General features: G+C 41.2%; 1 protein-coding gene across 4 annotated transcripts in view; it reads left to right on the top strand.

Annotated features, from left to right (window-relative positions):
- GMI1 (gamma-irradiation and mitomycin c induced 1) overlaps nucleotides 1–20,070 on the top strand; it is a 214,712-nt gene extending 194,642 nt beyond the window's left edge. For 2 of the 4 annotated variants that reach the window (XM_087701027.1, XM_087701028.1), the window contains exons 31-39: nucleotides 15,166–15,254; nucleotides 15,337–15,588; nucleotides 16,457–16,480; nucleotides 16,630–16,785; nucleotides 16,872–16,986; nucleotides 18,385–18,634; nucleotides 18,731–18,925; nucleotides 19,021–19,344; nucleotides 19,436–20,069. In XM_087701027.1, coding sequence (XP_087557153.1) covers nucleotides 15,166–15,254; nucleotides 15,337–15,588; nucleotides 16,457–16,480; nucleotides 16,630–16,785; nucleotides 16,872–16,986; nucleotides 18,385–18,634; nucleotides 18,731–18,925; nucleotides 19,021–19,344; nucleotides 19,436–19,727 — 1,697 coding nt within the window. In that variant the 3' untranslated portion in view covers nucleotides 19,728–20,069. Of the gene's footprint in view, nucleotides 1–15,165; nucleotides 15,255–15,336; nucleotides 15,589–16,456; nucleotides 16,481–16,629; nucleotides 16,786–16,871; nucleotides 16,987–18,384; nucleotides 18,635–18,730; nucleotides 18,926–19,020; nucleotides 19,345–19,435 lie in introns of all 4 variants that reach the window. The other 2 variants (XM_087701024.1, XM_087701026.1) reach the window with 2 other exon arrangements.
- Nucleotides 20,071–22,301: the final 2,231 nt, after the last annotated feature.

Raw genomic sequence — 22,301 nt, 5'->3', positions numbered from 1 at the left:
TTAATATGCAGCCTCGAAGCTTGACCAAACAACTTGCAGATGTCCAATGCCTTTCAGAGTGTTGGGTATTTGACTCACGCCTCACTTACGCCTACGCTCATATGGGAGTGTCGGTGATCAGTAGGACACTGGGGCACTTTTTACTCTCGGTAGGAGAGGTTTTTTCCCCCAGACTTATAGTCTTATTGTCGTATGTGCTTATGTGCTTATGTTACACACTTATGGGCACTTAGTGTGTGTCGGGTGTGAACACCCCCTACAACCCTAAGGTTTAAGGGTTGTACTTTGTACTTTCTGGTTACACTCTTTCAGTCTATTCTCTTGGGTGTCATGCTTCACTCTGTCTCTCACTCTCACACTGTCTACTGAACCTCAGCTGCACCTTGATCCTTCCATCTCACATTTGGTATCAGAGCGGTCTGCAGTCTGCAGACTGAAGTTCCCACTGTCTGCAGCCCCCGTCAGTTTCCCCCTGTACCTGCGTGCTTCCATTGCACCTGCAGGAGCCGCCATCTCAGCTGTCTCAGCCCTGCGTCTGCTCAGTGTGCACAGGGCGCTTGTCAGTCGTCGCTAGCAGGCCTACTCCTTGTCAGTCTCGTGCTAGTCGCCAGCCCCCTGCTCGTTAGTCGCCAGCACGACCGGTCGCCAGCCTCCCTACTCATCAGTCGCCAGCACGACCAGTCGCCAGCCGCCCGCTCGTCAGTCGCCAGCGTGCAGCTAGCGTGCAGCTCGTCGTTCGCCTCCAGCGCAAATCCCCAGCCGCCTGCACAGCTCCACATCGTCAGCCCCTCAGCCTGACAGCCCGCCCGACTGTCAGTTTGCACCACCAGTTACAGACGTCGCCAAACTCGCCCAGTCAACGTCAACGTCTGCTAGACCGTCCCGTCCGCCTGCAATCTGACCAACGACCAGCGACCTGGCATTCGATCGTCAGCCTCTAGTCCATGTCAGCAACCTGCGTCTCGTTCGCCCGCTCTGACAGCGACCTGCCACACTGCCCCATCAGCCTGCAGTCCACGTCAAGTATTTTTTAACAAAAAATTTTATTTTTAGTCCAAAACAAAGTTCTGGAAGAGGAGGTTCATACGCGGCAGGCACAGCACAGGATACAGGTGTGCGATAAATTTGATGCAAATTTCTGGGCTTGTTCATCAGAAATTTTGGGGCTTTTGTGTATTTTGAGGACAGTTGCATATGAACTGCTGTTACAGTCTCAGAAAGACTGTTTTGACAGATATTTTGGCAAAAATTTTGGGGATTTTGATATAACAGTGTTGCTGAGCACTGTTTGCACCTTGGGAAGCGTGCATTAAAAGACAGTTTTTGACAGAGTACGCCCTTGCACATTAATTGCAGAAGTGTGTTTGCTGCAATTTCTGGAAATTTGCAGATTTCCAGTCCGTACTGCTTTGACATTGCTCATTTATCTTTGGAAATTTGTCATCATGGCAAATCAGGGAGGTGATGTCTTTACATACGTATCCAAGGAAGACAGATTGGACGGAAACAATTACTCGCTATGGTCATTCACGATGAAGAATGTATTAGTGGCCAAGAATTTATGGGATTATGTCAGTGGAAAGGAAACTCGACCGGGAGTTGTAGCTCCCGTTACTCCTCCTCCCCATGGTGCACATGGACAACGGGGACCTCAGCCCGCTCCACCTTAGCCACTTCCTCCAAGAACTGCAGCTCAAAAAGCTTGGGATACACGTGATGCATAGGCCTTGTCGTCGCTGATTGCTCTGGCAGTTTAGCGGTCCATCATCCCTCACATTCGTTCAGCATCTTCTTCACGAGATGCATGGTTGACTTTGGAGCATATGTTTGCAGGAAAGAATGAGACTCGAATCTCTTTCTTGAAGAAAGAGTTGGAGACTTTGAAGATGAATGAGGGTGATTCTATGCAGGATCACTTAAATAAGATTCAGGACTTGAGGGAGCAGCTCATGAATGTAGATGAGTATTTTTCGGATGCACAGTTGATATCCACCACCTTGAATTCCTTACCTCCTTCGTACTTGTTTTTTCATACTGCATTGAACCTCACCATGAGGATTGCTGAGCATCCACTTACTTTTATTCAGCTGGTTAGTTTGCTTCTAGAGGAGGAGCAAACAAGGAAAAATAGTGGTGTGGATGCTATAGTCTTTGAGCAGGCTTTTGTGGCAAGACAGAAAGGCAAAAACAGCAAGGTGAAAAATGCTCCACAGAGTTCTGGCACTTCGGGCACATCGCAGAATCAGACACAAGGGGGAACGCAAGCTAAAAACGTAAAATGTCATTATTGTAAGAAGCCCGGCCACTATATCACTGAGTGCAGGAAGCACATTGCCAAAGAGAAGAAGAAGGAGTCAGGAATATCTGTTTCTACTACTTCTTCCACTGCTAGTGAGTCCGCGTCCTTTGTTGTGGACAGGGACTATTGTTTTTACACTTGCAGTTATGACATCTCTTGGGCCGATAGAGCACTTAGCTCTACAGAGGATGCTGACACTTGGTTCTTTGAAAGTGGTGCTTCTACACATATTACATCCCGCAGAGATTTGTTTGCTTCAGTTAGTGTACCTCTCGTTGGGAAATGTGTACAGTGTGCCAATAATACATCATACCATGTTCGTGGTATTGGAAAGATTCAGCTCACAGCCATTGATGGCTCTATTCTCCGCCTGCAGGATGCTTTGTTTGTGCCTGGAATCAAGATGAATTTGCTTTCTATTTCTTCTTTGGCACGTTGTGGTTTGCAGGTCACGTTTGATGATGACCGTTGCATGGTTAGAGATAAAGAACGCATGACTTTGGTCTTGACAGGATCTTTGTGTCATGGTTTATATGAGTTGGATGCTTTTTCAGTAGATCAGACGGCATACTTGACATCCACTCTTACTCCTGCTATGATACAGGCGGAGTTATGGCATACTCGTTTGGGGCATGTAAACTTTGGCAGCTTGATGCTTTTGCAGCGTACTCAGATGCTAAAAGGCTTACCTCTCTTGGAGAGACCTCTTGAGCATTTATGCGAGGGATGCATTTTAGGGAAAATGCATCGTTTCTCATTTCCTCGTGATGTTGCTTTCAGAGCAACAACCAAATTGCATTTGGTGCATTCAGATGTTTATGGGCCTATGCAAACCATGTCATTGGGCGGTGGTTATTATTTTGTGACATTCATTGATGACTTTACACGTTTTTGCTGGGTCTACTGTTTGAAAAAGAAGTCAGAAGTGTATGGTGCATTTTTGGCTTTCACTGCACTTGTTGAATATCAATCTGGATGCAAGATTAAGACTCTCCGTTCAGACCTAGGGAGGGAATACATGTCCTCTATGCTGAATTCCTTTTTGCAGCAGAAAGGCATAGTCCATCAGTATACTACTGCCTATACTCCACAACAGAATGGGGTAGCAGAGAGGAAGAATCGGTCACTCATGGAGATGGCCAGATGTATGCTGAAGGCAAAGAGCTTGCCTCATAGTTTTTGGATGGAAGCAATCATGTGTGCTTGCCATATTTTGAGCAGATGCCCTACCAAAGCCTTGAAGACCATCACGCCTTTTGAGGCTTGGAACAGCCGTAAACGTTCTGTTGGTCACTTTCTACCTTTGGGTGTCTTGCCTATGCCCATATTCCACAGGTACTTAGATAAAAGTTGGACAACAAGGCTGTTAAGTGCATTTTTATGGGATATAGCAATGAAAGCAAAGGCTACAGACTCTATGATCCCGTTACAAAGAAGGTTTTTGTCAACAGGGATGTTGTTTTTGATGAAAAATCAGAATTATCCTTGGCTGGTTTGGACACATATCAGGCTGCCCGTGATGTTTTTGAAGGGCTGCTGCCCATTACTTTTGGTGATTCAGCTGGAGCTTCAGAAAATGAACCCAATGTTCAGCTAGCTGCTCCTATGGAAAGTGCAGAAATTCAGCCATTGGCTGATCGGAATAGTCAGCATCATGCTGAAACTGAAATTCAGCAAGAGCTTGCACATAGTCAGATTGCTAGACAGTTACCTAGATGGTATTTGCAGACTATGCAAGATAGTCCTTTGGATGCACCCATGGCTGGTCGTACTAGAAGGCAAACTCGTTTGCATGATTCAGCACATACCATGGAGTTTATTGTGGCAGCAAGTACTTTTGATAATGAAGAGCTTGAATGTTATGAGGATGCACAACACAGTGTGCATTGGATGGCAGCATGCAAGCTGAATTAGATTCTATTACTAAGAATCAAACTTGGGATTTGGTGTCCTTGCCATTTGGGAAGAAAGCCATTGAAACGAAATGGGTCTACAAACTGAAAAGGAAAGCAGATGGATCCATTGATAAATACAAGGCACGGCTTGTAGCTAAAGGCTACGCACAGAAAAAGGGCATTGATTATGAGGAGACATTTGCTCCTACTTCCCGTATGACGACCATCAGGTCTATGATTGCTTTGGCTGCACATTATGGTTGGACAGTGCATTAGCTAGATATCAAGACTGCATTTTTACATGGGGAACTTCAGGAGGAAGTTTATGTACAGCAGCCCATTGGTTTTGCTGTTGAAGGCTCAGAACATTTGATATGCAAGCTCAAAAAGGCACTATATGGTTTGAAACAAGCTCCTAGAGCTTGGTATGCAAAAATAGATGCTTTCTTGCTTGGTCAAGGGTTTCTAAACAGCTCATCTGAGTCTACCCTTTACGTATGTAAAGAAGGGGGATCTATACTGATTATATGTCTTTATGTTGATGACCTTTTGCTCACTGGAACACATGCTGATCAGATTTCAGCATTCAAACAAAATTTGCAGCAAACTTTTGACATGTTTGAGTTGGGAGTTTTGCATTACTACTTGGGCATCCAGTTCATACATGATGCTCGAGGTATTGGGCTATCACAATCAAGGTATATTGGGCAGCTTCTTGAGAAGTTTAGCTTACAGGATTGCAAGTCAGTTTGTACTCCCATGGAACCTGGACTGAAACTGTCATTACATGATGACAGTGATTTGTTTGATATACATACATATGCTCCTGCAGTTGGATGTCTTATCTATCTATGCAACACTAGGCCGGACATACAATTTGCAGTTTCAGCTTTGAGCAGGTATATGCATCAGCCACGCATGTCACATTGGCAAGTTGTCAAGCGTGTTTTTCGCTACTTGCAGGGTACTCGATCTCTTGGGTTGCTTTATGCCAAGGGGAGACCACTGCAGTTACATGCTTACAGTGATTCTGATTGGGCTGGTGATTATGATACACGTCACTCCACTAGTGGCAATTGTTTCTTTCTTGGCTCTTCTTGCATTTCTTGGCTTAGCAAGAAACAATCCATTGTTGCCACATCGTCATGTGAAGCTGAATACAAGGCAGCTTTCACTACCACAGTTGAATGCGTATGGCTTAGACGCTTGCTAGCTTATTTGGATGTATCTGTTACGGAGCCTACTTCTTTGTTCACTGACAGTCAGAGTGCCATTGCAGTGGCACGGAACCCACTGTTTCATGCTCGCACGAAACACATTGAGATCCATTATCACTTTGTTAGAGAGAGGCTACATGCAGGTGATATTAGCCTTGTCTATTGTCCTACCACCAGTAATGTGGTAAACATCTTCACCAAAGCTCTTCCTCGTGACAAATTTAAAGCATTTCGCGATGCTTTAAATTTGATATCCTTTGGTGGCAGATGATCCTTGTACTCTTGATCACTCTTCACTCCAGGGGGGTTTGTTGGGTATTTGACTCACGCCTCACTTACGCCTACGCTCATATGGGAGTGTCGGTGATCAGTAGGACACTGGGGCACTTTTTACTCTCACTAGGAGAGGTTTTTTCCCCCATACTTATAGTCTTATTGTCGTATGTGCTTATGTGCTTATGTTACACACTTATGGGCACTTAGTGTGTGTCGGGTGTGAACACCCCCTACAACCCTAAGGTTTAAGGGTTGTACTTTGTACTTTCTGGTTACACTCTTTCAGCCTATTCTCTTGGGTTTCGTGCTTCACTTTGTCTCTCACTCTCACACTGTCTACTGAACCTCAGTTGCACCTCGATCCTTCCATCTCACACAGAGATTATCCAATAAGCTTTCAATTTTATTAGCCAAATGTGACAACATTGTGAGAACAAGATGGGTAGCAAGGCCAAAAACAAGGGACTTAGAGGCAGCATAGGGCTTAGCAACCCCAGCGTTCAACATGACTTGAGAAGAGGTGTCCCTGCCACTAGTATATATCAAGTGAGACATGCTAGGCGTGAAACTTATAGTCTACATGAGCTCAGCCAAAGAGAACCATTCCAAATTATCAAAGGCCTTTTCCAAATCTAATGTTATAAGAACAACCTCTTGATTTGAGTGTTGCACATAGTTAATATCCTTCTACTCATTTAGAATGCTACACAGTATATTTGCGCCCTTCATCAAGCCATACTGAATCAGATGCACAATGGAAGGGAGATGTCATGAGGACATGTATTTTTGAAACCTCACTTAACATGTGGATTTATTTTTAATCACATGATTAAGTAAATGATGCCCCTATGAGGTGCAACTGGGATTAGAGTAAATTTACGAGCTCGAGACCCGAAGAATTCACGGGATGTCAAAGGCAAAAGTTGCTATATGTTTTTTCGCACAAATACTTGGTGGTATCTGATGCCAATTGTTGCCCTAGATCATCCATTTGGCCATAAGTGTCAGTTGATGACACTAGAGAAGTGGTGTTTAATGGTACCTAACACCAATCTGATGGTCAGAGATGGCGCAAAGACACTCCGGAATGGAAGTTGCCTAGCCAATTTAATTATTGGCCAGTCAAATTATTTTTCAGGGCACTGAGATAATTATTAAATTAGTTTTCAGTATTTTAAGACTGAAAATTAATATTTAATTGTAAAAAATACTTGCAAAACCGTTTGGGAACATTGCCACTTGTGAAAAATGCCCATGCAAGACTGAAAAACGTCTTTAGAGGCTAGAGAGAGGCATTTTTATAAATTCAGCCTGCAAGAGAGAGGAAGGGGAAGCTGTTGGTCTGATTTTGCAGCCATTGGAAGACCTTCTGAGGCAGCCAGGGGCAAGAGAAGACCAATCAACAACAAGAGACAACATCTATAGGCTGTTGAGGCAGGGCAGCAGTAGTAAATTACTGATTTTCTTCAGTTCTTTGCATCTACATGCTGTTGTGGCAGGGCAGCAGCTGCACTTGACTGATTTTCAGTCATTCTTCGCGACAAAACTCTGAATTTTCTCTCTCTACAGCTTTCCCTCCCATCTCCTAGCCATTTCACAGCCTTGTTCTGAAGATCTCAACATTTGGACCCTTGGAGGTTGAGAAATTGCAAATTTCTATGCTGTGAACCCTAATTTACAACAGAAATTAGGGTTTAGCAGGAGCCTTCGGAAGCGTGCCAAAATTTGGAAGCTCCAAGACTTGAATTCAACAAGGCTAAGGGTGAATTTCAGCTAAATTCAGGTGGAAGACTAGCTAGCCATTGAATTTGGGGCATTTCCATCGTCTATGAAGTGGGTGAAGGTCAATTGAGTGCCCGAATCAAGGGAAAAAATAGATTGAAGACGTTCTGGTCACTTTGGACAGCAAGGGGAGTTGAAATACCAAAAGGGATTGGGAGAATCCCATTGTAAATCAACTTTTTCTTCAATAAAGCTAAAGAAATACCGTAAGGGGGGCCAATTTTGGGGCCAATCGAGTGTGCATTGTCTAAGATCAGTAGATAAATTTGTATTTTCAGATTTGCATTTATTGTTTGCTGCTGTAATTAAGTTGTAATCAGGGATTTACCACCCTATCCAAGGAGAAAAGCTGGTTACATGGTTCCATTGTCATCTAGTCCGGTTAGGATACTTGGCTTTCACCCTAGCGACCTGGGTTCAAATCGCGGCAAGAATGCAAATGCAAGGCCATCACGGAAGTGCCAACCCAATGGATTTTGGACAGCGAGGTGTGCATGCTATGATGGGGCAGCCAGGATATTTTGGTGGAAGCACAATTTTTCATGCTATGGCTGGACAAGGACTTCATACGGGAATGTATGGCACAAATCCCTATGGTATGCAACAACCAGTGCATGGAGTGCAAGGCCCAATGTATTCAGGTAAGGCTGGAAATATGCAAAACCCTATATATGGCAGCATTGGCTTGATGCTTGGGGCACAAAGTAGCATATTTGGTATTGCATCTGCACCCCCGAATGCTTATGGGACTCGAGGAATGAATGTTGGTCATGCAAATGCTCCATTTGGCGTTGGTTTTGATGTAAATTCAGCAAATGCACCCTTTTTGTAGCAGCCAGTGCATGACAGCTTGACATCGAAAGGGGCAGCAAAAGACTATAATGAGGGTGGAAAAGGAGTGAAGTTTGAGTCCTTCAACGGTATACAAAATAGGCTAAAAGCTTTGACTTTCATTCAGCAGCTTAATGCAGCCTATTCAAGGGGGAACTTTACAAAGTCCTCAAAGATTCGAAAAGCAGCCACTTTCTTGAAAGGGAATGCATTACAGTGGTAGTCCACTATTTTGATGCGAGGTAGAGCACCGTCAACGTGGGTACAGTTCAAGCAATGTTTGCATCAAATTGGTTGACAAGTACCTTTGAGGTGGACATCATGACAGCTCGGAATAAGCTGGATGCTAAGGAATGTAAGAATTTGGAGCAATATAATAAGAAGTTTTGGGATGCATTGCTGCCCATTACTTCTTATCACCCCATACCCTTTCATGAGCAAGTGGAAAAATATGTATGTGGCCTACCCAAACAAATCTGGGATTTTTGTATTAAATCCACAATGTCTAGCATGTCTCAGCTTATAGAGACTATTGCTATAGCCAATGCCTTGCTGCGTGGGAAGGATTCGGGCTTCCTAGAGAGTGGGGAGAAGCCGAATAAAAGGTTGTTTAAGGTTGAGAAAAGGGGCAAATCTGAATATCAGCTTGAAAAGAGGCCAAAACAACAAATAAAGGGCTCGAAAACATTGACACAACGTAGGGAACTGATGGCTGTAAATAGATGTTTTATTTGTGAACAGGAGGGTCACATTACAAGGGACTGTCTCAATAGGCAGCAAGCTGGAAAATCAGAAAATCAGGGAGATTCTAAAGTAAAGAAGCCTAAAACATCAGTGGGATTGGTGCCTGATGTTGTTAGTGATCATCCCAATGATGATGCTACTGAGTTGTGCAGAGCATGGGGAAAAATTAGGGATCAATATGCATTGATTTTCTTTGATAATGGTGCATGAGCCAACTTCATCTCTGTTGACATGGCCGCCCATCTAGACATCAGAGAGTATGAGATGCGACCCATTGGGGAAGTTGGGATGGCATGTAAAGGCCATGCAGAGCCTGTCACACCGCTCATTGGAAGCCTTCGGTTGCACATACAAGGATATGTGGACAGTGAAGTGTTCTTCATTGCTCCACTTGAGGGTTGTGATGTATTGCTTGGTATGCCATGGTGTCACCGTATGCATGCAATGATTGATTCTCGTGCAAAAAAAAGTTCACTATTCAGCATAAGGGAAAGGCACTCACACTTGATGTAAAATTGAAAGGTGAATCTGTCCCTGTTGTATCTATAGTTGCCATTTCTAAAGTAATGAAAAATCATATTTCAGTGTACTTGGTTTTTACTAAGGATAAAGATGATAGTGAGAATGTTGGAAACATGTCTAAGTTAGAGAAGAATCGCATGTCATTTCTGAAAATGTATCCTGATTGCTTCTCTCAGTCACTTCTACGGTAGCTACCGTCTCAAAGGCCAAAAGATCATGGCATAGATCTTATCCATGGAAGTAGGCCACCTAATAAGCCACCCTACTGAGTCAGTGCAGCCCAACAAGAGGAGATTATGAGTCAAGTAAATGAGCTGTTAGAAAAATGATTGATTCAGCCTAGCTCATCTCCTTTTTATTCTCCAATGCTTTTGGTGCAGAAAAAGGATGGTTCATGGCGTATGTGCATTGATTATCGTGCTCTGAACAAGATCACAATAAAGAATCGCTTTCTGATTCCTCGGATCGATGATGTTATGGATAGATCACAAGGGGCAGTCATATTTAACCGTATAGATTTGAAAAGTGAGTATCATCAAATATGCACTAGAACAGAAGATGTGCTTAAGACATCTTTTGGATTGTATGAGTTTCTTGTTATGCCTTTTGGACTTACAAATGCTCCTGTCACTTTTAATCAGATGATGGATCGTATCTTCAAGCCGCATAGAGGATTTGTGGACACTTTCTTTGATGACATGATTGTCTATTCAAAGAATGAGGCAGAGCATAGAAAACACTTGGACATTGTGTTTAATGAATTGTGTGACCATAGGTTGGTTATCAATGACAAGAAAAGTGAATTGTTCTTTCATGAAATCTACTTTTTGGGGCATATTGTATCGGTTGATGGTATTCACATGGACCCTACAAGGGTTGAAGCAATACGATCATGGCCACCTTTGAGGAATGTGCATGAGATCCGCAACTTCTTGGGTTCAACCTCATGTGCAATCTAAATAGTTACTTAACAATTAGTTCTCAAATTTACAAGTATACAAAAATTGTTAGCGCTTTTAGGAAGCATCTATTCTCAACTATTCAATGTTTGTACTTGGATTGTGTCATTTTATATTTACACTAGGTTGAAAATAGAATATAAATAAAAGTGAATTTACTTTCTTAATCATTTTTTATTATGTATCACTAGCACATTTTCATCTCTATCGTGCTAATTTACTTTCTTTTCACTAACAAGTACCAAGTCTACTAATCTATGACTAACAAAAGTATGAAAAATAGTGATCACCACATTTGAAGTCTATTACTCCACTCTCCAATTACACCAGTTGGAGCTTCAAATTGATGAAATGTTTCAAAAGTATTCTTCTAGAGTAGCTGATTGTCGAGAGGATTCTTGGCATCCTATGTTGAATTCTGTGATTTTAAATCAAAGATAATTAAAGGTTTTGTCTCATGTGCAAAATGTCAACCAACTGAGGGTGGATCTATTATCCTATCTTTCCAAGCAACCTCCTTTTGATTCTTTATTTTTTGAAGCCTATGCTAGACATTCTACCTTAGGACCATCAGTTCCATCTTTAGCCTACTATCAACAAACTACAGAAAGTATGTATGCGAGTTTGCTGGAATTATATCTTCATTGCATACCTTGCAGAAGAAGGATGTGCCATTTAGATGGACAGTAGTGAAAATTTCAGCATTTGAAAAGTTGAAGGAAAAGATGACTTCAGATCCTGTCCTTGTGTTGCCCAATCTAAGGAAGTCATTCATAGTTCAATGTGATGTATGTGGTAATAGCATTGGGGTTGTTCTGATGCAGGACGGCTGAGTTGTGGCCTATGAGAGCCGAATTCTCCACGGTGCAGAAAAAAATTTGTAGGTCTATGAGAAAGAGCTCTTGGCTGTAATTCATGCACTGTCTACGTGGAAACATTATTTGTTGGGGGTTGATTTTACAGTGCAGACAAACCATCAAACTTTGAGGTACTTTCTGACGCCGACAAAGTTGTTAGAGAAGCATATGAAATGGGCAAATTTTCTCTCTATGTTTCATTTTCAAATTGTACATATTGATGGTAAAAAGAATGTTGTGGCTGATGCACTGTCACGTAAGCCACAAATTTCAGCTGTCAGCATGGTTTATTACACTGAGTTGGATGCCATGAAAGAGCAATATGTTGCTGATTCGGACTTTGCTAATGTTTATGATTAGCTTTGCAATGGCCAAAGGCATGAACACTTTATGTTAAGAGATGGATTTCTGAGAATGCATGGATGACTATGTGTCACAAAGCAGTTAAGGCCTAGAGTTATCACTGAAAGTCATGTTCCTCAATATGCAGGACACAGAGGTATTGATGCCATGGTCAAGGCAGTGGAGCATTTCTTTTATTGGCCAGCTTTAAGGCATGATGTAGAACAATTTGTTAAGACATGCATCGTATGCCAAAAGACAAAGCACGATAGGCAAAAGTTACTGGGTCTTGCTTATTACAAATCGCCTTGGCAGAGCATTGCAATGGACTTTATTTCATATGTTGGATATAGGAATGGTTGAACAACAATGCGCAATGTTGTGTTGACCATGATGCCCTATGGAAATTCCAATCTAGTACTTTGCTTTTGATGCATTTGGCAATGCAATCGAGGACGATTGCAAGGATTTCAAGGGGGAGGATTATCATGAGGACATGTATTTTTGAAATCTTACTTAACATGTGGATTAATTTTTAATCACATGATTAACTAAATTATACACATGTGAGGTGCAATTGGGGTTAAAGTAAATTTACGAGCGCGAGACCCGAAGAAATCACAGGATGTCAACAGGCAAAAGTTGCTATATGTTATGCCGCACAGGTACTTGGTGGTATCTGGTGCCAGTTGTTGGCCTAGGTCATGTCCCATTTGGCCATAAGTGTCAATTGGTGACACTAGAAAAGTGGCGTTCAATGGTACCTAACACCAATCTGATGGTCAAAGATGACGTAGATATACTCGGGAATGAAAGTTACCTAGCCAATTTAATTATTGGCTAGTCAAATTTTTTTCAGGGCACCAAAATAATTATTAGATTAATTTTCAGTATTTTAAGACTGAAAATTAATATTTAATTATGGAAAATACTGGAAAAACCATTTGGGAAGACTGCCACTTATGAAAAATGCCCATGCAAGAGTGAAAAACGTCTTTAGAGGCTGGAGAGAGGCAATTTCATAAATTCAACCTGCAAGAGAGAGAAAGGGGAGGTTGCTGGTTTGATTTGCAGCCATTGGAGGACCTTCTGAGGCAGCTAGGGGCAAAAGAAGACCAATCAACAGCAAAAAACAGCATCTACAGGTTGTTGAGGCAAGGCAACAATAGTAAATGACTGATTTCCTTCAATTCTTTGCATCTACATGCTGTTGAGGCAGGGCAGCAAAAGTAAATGACTGATTTTCTTCAGTTCTTTGCATCTACATGCTGTTGTGGCAGGGCAAAAGCTGCACTTGACCGATTTTCAATCATTCTTCGCAACAAAACTCTGAATTTTCTCTCTCTACATCTTTCCCTCTCATCTCCCAGCCATTTCACAACCTTGCTCTGAAGATCTCAGCATTTGGACCCTTGGAGGCTGAGAAATTGCAAATTTCTCTGATGTAAACCCTAAACCCTAATTTACAGCAGAAATTAGGGTTTAAGAGTTGCCTTGGGAAGCGTGCCAAAAATTGGAAGCTCCAAGGCTTGGATTCAACAAGGCTGAAGGTGAATTTCAGCTGAATTCAAGTGGAGGACTAGCCAGCCGTTGAATTTGGGGCATTTCCATCGTCTATGAAGTGAGTGAAGGCCAATTGAGTGCCCGAATCAAGGGGCAAAATAGATTGAAGACTTGCTGGTCACTTTGGACAGCAAGGGGAGTTGAAATACCGAAAGAGATTGGGAGAATCCCATTGTAAATCTAATTTTTCTCAATAAAGCTAAAGAAATACCAAAAGGGGCGCCAATTTTAGGGCCAATCGGGTGTGCATTGTCCAAGATCAGTAGGTAAATTTTAATTTTCAGATTTGTATTTATTGTTTGCTGCTGTAATTAAGTTGTAATCAGGGATTTACCACCCTATCCGAGGAGGAAGGCTGGTTACAGAGATGCTCATGAAGGTGATTAACCAACACCTTGGAGAAAGATCCCATACATGCGACATCAACAAGATCGGTCTCCAATGTTTAAGCATCGAAGGCAAGGGAAACTTTGGGATCAACTTAATAATAATGCCCTCGTTCTATGATGCAGGCATAATTCCAGTGACCCAAACCTGTTGGCACATAGCTGTCAAAGGCTTAGCCAAGCGAGCAACATGAGTCTCAAAGAAATTTTCTCTCTTTCTCTCACCTTCTTTTTTTCATGAAAGGAAATTGTATGTACAATTACAATTACAAACAGTGACCCAAACCTGTTGGCACATAGCTGTCAAAGGCTTAGCCAAGCGAGCAACATGAGTCTCAAAGAAATTTTCTCTCTTTCTCTCACCTTCCTTTTTTCATGAAAGGAAATTGTATGTACAATTACAATTACAAACAGTTTAGTTGACTGACAAGGAGAACGAAGAAGCCATTATAGAGAGTATAAATGATTGACAAGGAGACAAAAGAAACCATTGTGTGTCAAGGAAGCAACTCATGTCTAGGGAGAACATCTGTTATATGAATTATGTCAAGCTGCCAATGAAGAAGACCTCTCAGATGGGCAACATATCCATGTATTCCAAAAGCAGCAGCTTTCATATGCGGCTGCACTGAATCTGGCAATTTAGGGTTTTCAAAGACTTAGTCTTTAGGGAGCATGGAGGGTCCAAGCACTTGAGACCAAAAAGCAAACAAAAGAGACCAAATTTTCCCTGTGATTGGACAATTAAAAAATTGATGATGAGAGGATTTTGTGCTTGTCGTACAAAAGAAGCAACAATCATTTGAAATACGGCATTTTGAGAGTGTGGAAGCAAGAGGAAGGCCTCCAATCAGCATTCTCCACACAAGTTTTCACAATGCCTATGCAATGGCACCTTGGTTAGTGCAAGTTGATGTGGATTTTTATCATCTTTCTCTCATTTTTTAATGGCTACTTTCATGTTTAATCTCGGCCAACCTCTTTCTGCAGTCTTAGCCATGGGGATGTGCCTACGTAGATAAGCTGAACACTGGAAGACTGTTTGGGGTTCAGTTTGACTAGTAGTTAGTGGTCAATCTTTAGCAAGGTAGAGAAAGGACAATCCTAGGGCAGAAGACAAGATGACCAGTGTGGATGCTCCTCCCTAGATGAGCTAAGTATTCAGGTTCAGGGTGAGTACTAGTTAGTTATAAATCTTAGCAAGGGAGAGAGAGGACAATAAGAGGATGGGAACCCTTTTTTTTGGGAAACATATGCAGAATTATGAACTGTTAAACTCTCATGCCACGACGTTTCCTTCATTCAGTCAAGTAGAAGATTTTTATTGCAATAAAGTTAACCATAATGTTAGGAGGAGAGCAGGCAAACTATTGGTTGTTTCTTATCTTATCAATTAAATAGTTGATCGAGCCTGCACATTCCTTTGACTTCCATTCAAATAGAGTAATTTATAACCACCAGACTAACCATCATGTTTTGTCCATGCCTGCAGCTAAAATTTCTGTCTACTCTGGAGATAAAATATGTTTATATGAAAGAGAGTTTTATCTTCTTCGCAGAACTCTTTGGATATCCTCAGCGGTATGGTAGATTTTAGAACATTAGAAAATTTTAATTGGAGTTATCATGCCATTTTTTTATATCCTTCCTTGCTTGTTACCAGATCCAGAGAGAATATTGTGCTGGAGGAATACTTCAGGATGTGAAAATCCAGATTGTTGATGAAAATGGGTTTGTTGACAGGAAGATGGATGGTCCTCAACACATGATAATGCTCCATTCATCTCCACAGAATGCCTATCCTCTTAAGGAGGGTGTATGCTGCATTCACACATTGAAACTACCTAACAAAGTTGGTCTCTGGAGTGATAAGATATTTCACTCAACATATCACGAACTTGAAGCACAACTTCAGGTAAATAAGCTTTTACCACTGTCATGTGCTTGTATAATATTTTGGCTTTGTAGACGACATTGTTTAAGTTATAGTCAAGTTAATCTGTTCTACAGACAAAATGCTTAACTCAAAGCCTTGCTTGTCAAAATGTTATGTAATCAGTTGAAATAAAGGTAACTTCCTATAAACATGTTTCTTGACTGAAGCAATTTAAAACATGACCATGCATTATTTTTTGGGGAAAAATGGTTCATACTGATAGCCTATGTTAAGAAAAGAGTTGTGCCTTCATCCTTAAACACATGGCTTTAGATAGTTTTCTGACACAAATTTTGCAGTCCCCAAAACTGCAAACACATTTACATCTGTTCAGAAGGACAGCACACTCTTTTTTATCAAACCTGCTTGAACATGGTTTCTAGGTTACTCATAGAAGAGTACATTTGGTATTGGATAACTGATGCTTTTGTGGAGGGCTGTTATCCAATGAAGGAAAAATATAAGTTCTCTCCATTGCAACTCTAGAGTCTTCATTTTTTTGTGTATTCCTTTGGATTTCACATCAGTTATGACAGGGGGACAAGCTCAGAGAAGCTCATGATAATACCTGGGAAAGAAGCCACGATGTGTTTTGTTACTCAAAGCTGCATGGGTATGTTGATTCTAATTTGTGATTTGGATTCTTCAATCCAGTGGTTAAGGCTTCTTCCTTGAGAAGAAAAAAAGCATCCCTGAAACACCTGCCTCAGCATGCATCTCCGCTCAATGAACTCCATAATGTCCTTTGGCAAGAGAGAACAATCTGCGGATTTTTTGCATTGTACAATTCCCATGACCTCTTCTTAAGCATGAATAGGCTTGTGACTGATGTTGTTTGGTGCATCAGGTTGAGGGCGTACTTTGCAAGAATGTAAGTTACACGTCTGTGAGAAGGGGACACTATAATCCAGTTTTTACTTCCTCCTGTTCTTTACTCTTCATTAGTAGAAGTTCTATGAAAAAATGAGGACCAAAAAGAACAGAAAATCAACTTTCTAAACACAACGTTGATGTGGTCAGGTCAATCTTGTATGTGGCATCTTACCCCCATCAAATGATTGCAACACCTCTGATAATGATGTGACTAGCAATGTGACACCACTCATGATACGGGATACAAGTGGTTCAGAAGCTGAATTGGAAGCCCTGGCAGATGATATTATCAATCTAATTGAGGTAAATTTGCTAGTTATTTTTCCAACCACCAAATTCTATCTTATTTTGTATATAATGAAGATAGAATATTCCACCTTGTTTATCAGAGTGCAAACAAGGATATAAAACTCTATGCAAACAAAGTGAAGAAGGCAGAGGATGAGCTTAGGAGTCTAACTGCTAAAAGGGATCATGAAGTGGACAAAATTTCACGTCTGGAAGGTTTGTCTTTGATATTTCCCTGCATATACATAAATGGTTACTCGTAAGATGAGGTACAAGAGGGTACCTAATTGTGGTAAGTAACATATTGGAAAAGGAGAGGAAAAGGAGACTGGTCTTTTGTGGCATAACCTTTGTCGTAATCTTATTTGGGTGATCAAAGTAACATATCAGTTCATCCTAACATACAACTGCTGTCAAGGTCCACCGTTTTCTCAGTGAAATCAGAAAAGGACATCATTCGAAGGATTGACCTATTTCTGATTGGTTCCGCTAGATCTCTGATTGCTATAGAAAGAACCTCTGTGGCTGCAGGATAATGCACCAGATCTAGTGATCTAAGTTTTGGAAAATGCAGCCCTAATTTCTACACTCTGGATCAGATGAATTTTTTATCCTTTTTGAAAATCCCCCCACTGAGAGCAAGCCAACATTCTAGGCTTGTTACTAGAGACAGCACAAAAACAATTTCTATACACATTGATCATTAACAAACAAAGGAGCAAGTACTTGTTCAGGCCCTTTGAGTGCTAAGACAGGACTCCCACCCAGTTTGTCAATGCTCCGCTCAATGACAAGATATCAGCTGCAGCAACTATATTTACATGCTTCTATGCTGTCTAGCTAGGCTCCTGACACATGATTAGCCTAGACTGCTTGTATTTATCAAGGTTTAATGTTATTGTTTGTATTATTTTCTCTCAGTTTGTGTTATATAGTCATTTTTCACAGCCAACTGTTATGCTGCGACTTTCTAATTTAAGGTGTAAAATTCCAATGTATTGAATGCATTCTCTCTTGTATAATCCACTTGAAGATCCTTTGTGATTTCTATGATCTCCACACTTTCCTCATCCAGATCACGTTTCCAATGTTTTTCTAAAAATCTGCCTGGTGCCATATTTTGTCTATTCATTAGCTGTGTATATTTCTTTTGTTTGCTGGTTGGATGACTCTAGAAGGCCAGAATGGCCTATGAGACCATAACTAATACAACTGACATGTCATCTCTCATCAGAGAAGAAAACAGAATTATGTCTAGGTCTACATGATAAATTGAAATGGAAAATGAAGAATATGGAAAACTGAGAAACTGAAAAGAGTATAGAATATCTCCCCCTGTGTATGGAATCCACCATGACTTTGCAAGGTACCCCTGACTGAATCAACACAGTAATCTTCATCCGTAATGAGCAATCATGACGTGAATGTGTCACATATGACCATGCCTACATTGCCGAGCAGGTACCCTAGGGCATCATGCTCTGCATAATGCTGTAGCTCTGTCTACTGTGATGCCTACATTGCTGAGCAGGTACCCTGGAGAGAGAGAGAGAGAGAGAGAGAGAGAGAGAGAGAGAGAGAGTTGACACTATGCCATATGGGACTATCCAACAGTTGAAATAGCTGCTCTTGAAAAGAAGTCGCTGAAGGTGCATGCGGGCAAGACCAATGACTTGGACAAGAATGATTGCACACAAGAAAAGATTGCCCGAAAAATTTCAAGTTGTAATGCACCTGCTAAATTTCTTTTAGAAGCACAATGCTCAGGAATGTTCCTGTCACAGCAGACAGGTAGACCTGAGGTTAAAGATATATTGGGGGTGGTGGCCCTCCTTGCATCAACAAACAAGCCCTCACTCAGCAGGTTAGGCTGCCTTATTTGTGTTTGGATAGTAATACTTAATATGTGTCTTTCAGAAGCAATGTTATTGAAAGCTCAACTTTTTGCATGTGGAAATAGGATTTTGGCTGAGTTTGTGGACATGGAGAACATGCTTGCAGTAGTATGCAAAACAAGGGAAGCAGCAAATGTGTTAGTAAAGCACAATGAAGTTGATGGGAAAGTTGACAAAACGTGGGGTCTTTACAAGTTTGCAGATAGTCAAAGGAAGAGCATGCAAGAGAAACTTCGTGTGTATGTTCTTGAGGAAATGAGGTATACTCCAGTGGACCATTTCAACAAAACTCTTCAAGGTGCCTTCTTATGTTCATACTAACCCCTTAATACCCTGATACTTTCGTTCTTTTCAGGTGCTATGAACATGGATTTGACGAGAATCACCCTCAAAAAGTCTTGAAATTCAAAGATCCTCAGCTGAGTGATGGTGCATCCCCACCTGGTTTCCTTGGTTATGCAGCAAACTTGTTACATGTACATAATGAGTACCTGGATTTGCAACTTACTGCAGATGGGCATGGCCTTCGAGGTTCACTGTTCTATAACTTGTTTGAAGAACTTCAAGTATATGATTCCCGCATGCATTTGCTGCAAGCAAGAAGTGCACTAACATCAGGTGGAGTGTCACTTGACGGAAGCGTGATTCACAGGAGAGGTTGTGAAGACCATGGTTCACGGTGAGTGTGTGTTTGTTTGCTTCCTGATATATGAAGCATCGGATGAAGCCTAACTACTCCCCCCATGCACTAACACCACCATGTGTGGCAGGGATGGCATGCTAATACCATTCCCTGTTATGACTGGCAATCTCTCCCCAGTCTCCTTGGTAACACACATTTACGAACGAGTCAAAATTGATGAAAGACTGAGAACTGCAAAGCAAGAGTTAGAAGAGCGAAAGAACTACATAGACAACCAGATTGAAGAGAGGCGAAGCTATGTCCAGAGGAAAGTTGAAGCAAATAGGGCCAACTTTCTAAGGACAACTCAAGATGTCCAATCACAAACAAAGAGATTGGACATTCTCAGATCTCGAATTGCAGCACTGCATGATGCGTGAGCTGCTATGTACAGTGCTGACGCATGTAATTTTGTAAAGACCTTGGTAGTATGAAAAGAAAAAGCTCTCCAAAAGTGGAGTTGCAGTTTGTTCATAGCCCTTTTCCGAATATGATATATACTGTATACCAGTTGTACCCAAGAAGGGATGCATAATTATCAAAGAAAACCAAATTTTGGGGTCAAATATTTGGCCAAATGGTGCAAGCCTACACCTAAACTTCCAAGATTCAAAATCAAGCGTGACGAACAAGTACGCATGTATGTAACTGTAATGGTTTCAAAAGACAGTGTGCAATGAGAAAACTCAGATTTGTTTTGTGGAACCTTAGCTATGTGCATTGCATGGATCTTTGTTGTCCTTTAAATGCTATGAAAAGATATTTTCTATAGAAGAACTGCATGGATTTGGAACTAAGTCTATGGAAAGATGTTCGATATAACTAGTTGAACTACTTTGTAAGTTAATCATGAATTTTTGTTACAATGACCATTAGCTCGATTCTCTTATGCCATAGCGTATGTAGGGTAGATATGCCAGTAGAAGGTCATTTAAAATGACCATCCAAATGCACATGGCTACCAGGCCATTGGATGTCATGTGGGTGCTGAGGCATCCTCCAAGTTTTGATGCACTTGTAGTGTTAACAGTTTCCCCACTGCCATATAGAAGATGACCTTTTGAGAGTCAAACTGAAAGTTGGTCTGGAGAAAACCTGCTGTTAAGAAAAGGCATTTTTGGCCACTCGTTAACTCCCCTCTGTTTCAGTGGCAGTTCATGCCCGTGCATGATGGACAGTGAGAGGTACCCTGTCATCTCTGCTTCCTGCACCTGATAGTGATTGTGCAACACCCTCTGCACAATTGATCTAAAATATGCCTAGATGAATCTTTTGATATATTGTACTCTTCTCTGTCAAGGATAGGTTCATCTTAGAGTTTAGTTTTACTTTTTCTTTTTTAGTTTTCTAGTTTGATTATGCCTTTTGGCACCCGAAGTGGAATGCACAAATGATAATCGATCTACTTGATCTGTCCTTTAGGTCAGTTTTGGCCTCCACAGGATGCTAATATAACTTTTTTTCTTTTCTTTCCTTCTCACTGCTCTCTCTAGTGCAGCAATGCAGGCACAATACATGTGAGGGCACTCAGCTGCATTTATGCCACAATGATTCCATACGAAAGAGGAGGCAGCAATGTGATGAATTTCAGTGGGAGCTGGCATCAGAAGACAGCAAAGTTGAGTAGTGCAACCAGGATTTTCTGAGAAGGGATGAGCTTCTGAAGAACATTTGCTGCTCTAAGTCATATGTAAGGATTTCATGTTGCTCCTGTGCACATATTAATAGCTGGATACCAAGGAAGATCTTATTGCAGGGGGGATCTACATTGGAGAACTGTTTTTGTGTATTGGAACATTCTCTTACAGGCAAGGCTCTTTTGTTCATTTGAGCTTATATTGTACTAGAACACCACTCTTCAGCAATTTATGGCATTTCATGGAGTATCCCTGACAAATTAGGAGGAGCTGGTTGATCGAATCATGAAGGATGGAAAAATATAGTTCGCGTATATTTATCAGGCCCATGATCTTCTCATAGTTAAGAAAAAGACAAAAAGCATTATGAATAACATCTGACCATTCTTTATCATATATTTTGATAGAATTATATATTTCTAAAATATTAATTAATTTCTGACAGCAAGAAAGAGAATTCATGTTATTCATTAAATTATTTAATGTTCATCCATATTAATTGATTGTGGCCTTAACTATATCATCAAATTATGCAGGTGGTTGTAAAGTCACAAAGTATGTATATGGGCAGGACTATCACTAAGAGCAAGAAAAGGGAGTGATTCATTTGCTAGCAAGACATGATGTCTAGCCAGTCGTATGGGTAAAATGAAGTACTTTAGTGTTAACAGTTTCCACAATGTTTTCATAGAACTTTCAGGCCTGCTGCAATTCAGGCCTCTCAATCGCCTGCTGCAAGTCACGCCTCTCAATCAGTTGCAAATCAAAAGAGCTCTAAGCTGGCTTCTTATGTCAGGAAAGGAAACAGCCTTGTAAGAGCTTCCATCTCATCTGTTGTATCATGTGGCATAAGTTCCTCAGGGCCTGGAAAGGACACAGCTGGGTAAGTTCTGTCTCTCCTTTTCTCTCTGTTTGGGAATTGCCTGGTCTTGTGCTCATGCCATGCATGATTTTCTAGGTGCTTGAACAACGATGAAGTATTTGTAGAGATTACTCAAGATCTGTTTAACAGCCATATGAAAATCTTATTGTAGAAGTGCTTCGAACAGACCTATGAACAAACCTTTGAGCAGTGCTTCTGGATCAAGCCTAATGCAACCCGTGATATCTGCAACCATTGGGACAGTAATAGACTTGGTTGGAAAAAGATAATCAGCTCTTTTTCATGGGGGTTTTTCAATGTTGGACTTGGCTTCTCAGTCTTATGATGATGTGATGATTGAGATGAGAAGAGGATGTGTTGCCCTTCTGTCTCATTTTCGATGTTGGCTTTTATTTTGCATACTTTTTAGCGTATGCTGATATCGAATTTAGCAG

The sequence above is a fragment of the Lygodium microphyllum genome, chromosome 19, assembly GCF_053477565.2.
Source record: "Lygodium microphyllum isolate KBCC chromosome 19, Lygodium_microphyllum_v1.1.10, whole genome shotgun sequence".
Lineage (NCBI taxonomy): Eukaryota > Viridiplantae > Streptophyta > Polypodiopsida > Schizaeales > Lygodiaceae > Lygodium > Lygodium microphyllum.
This window is presented reverse-complemented; position numbering and strand designations above follow the sequence as displayed.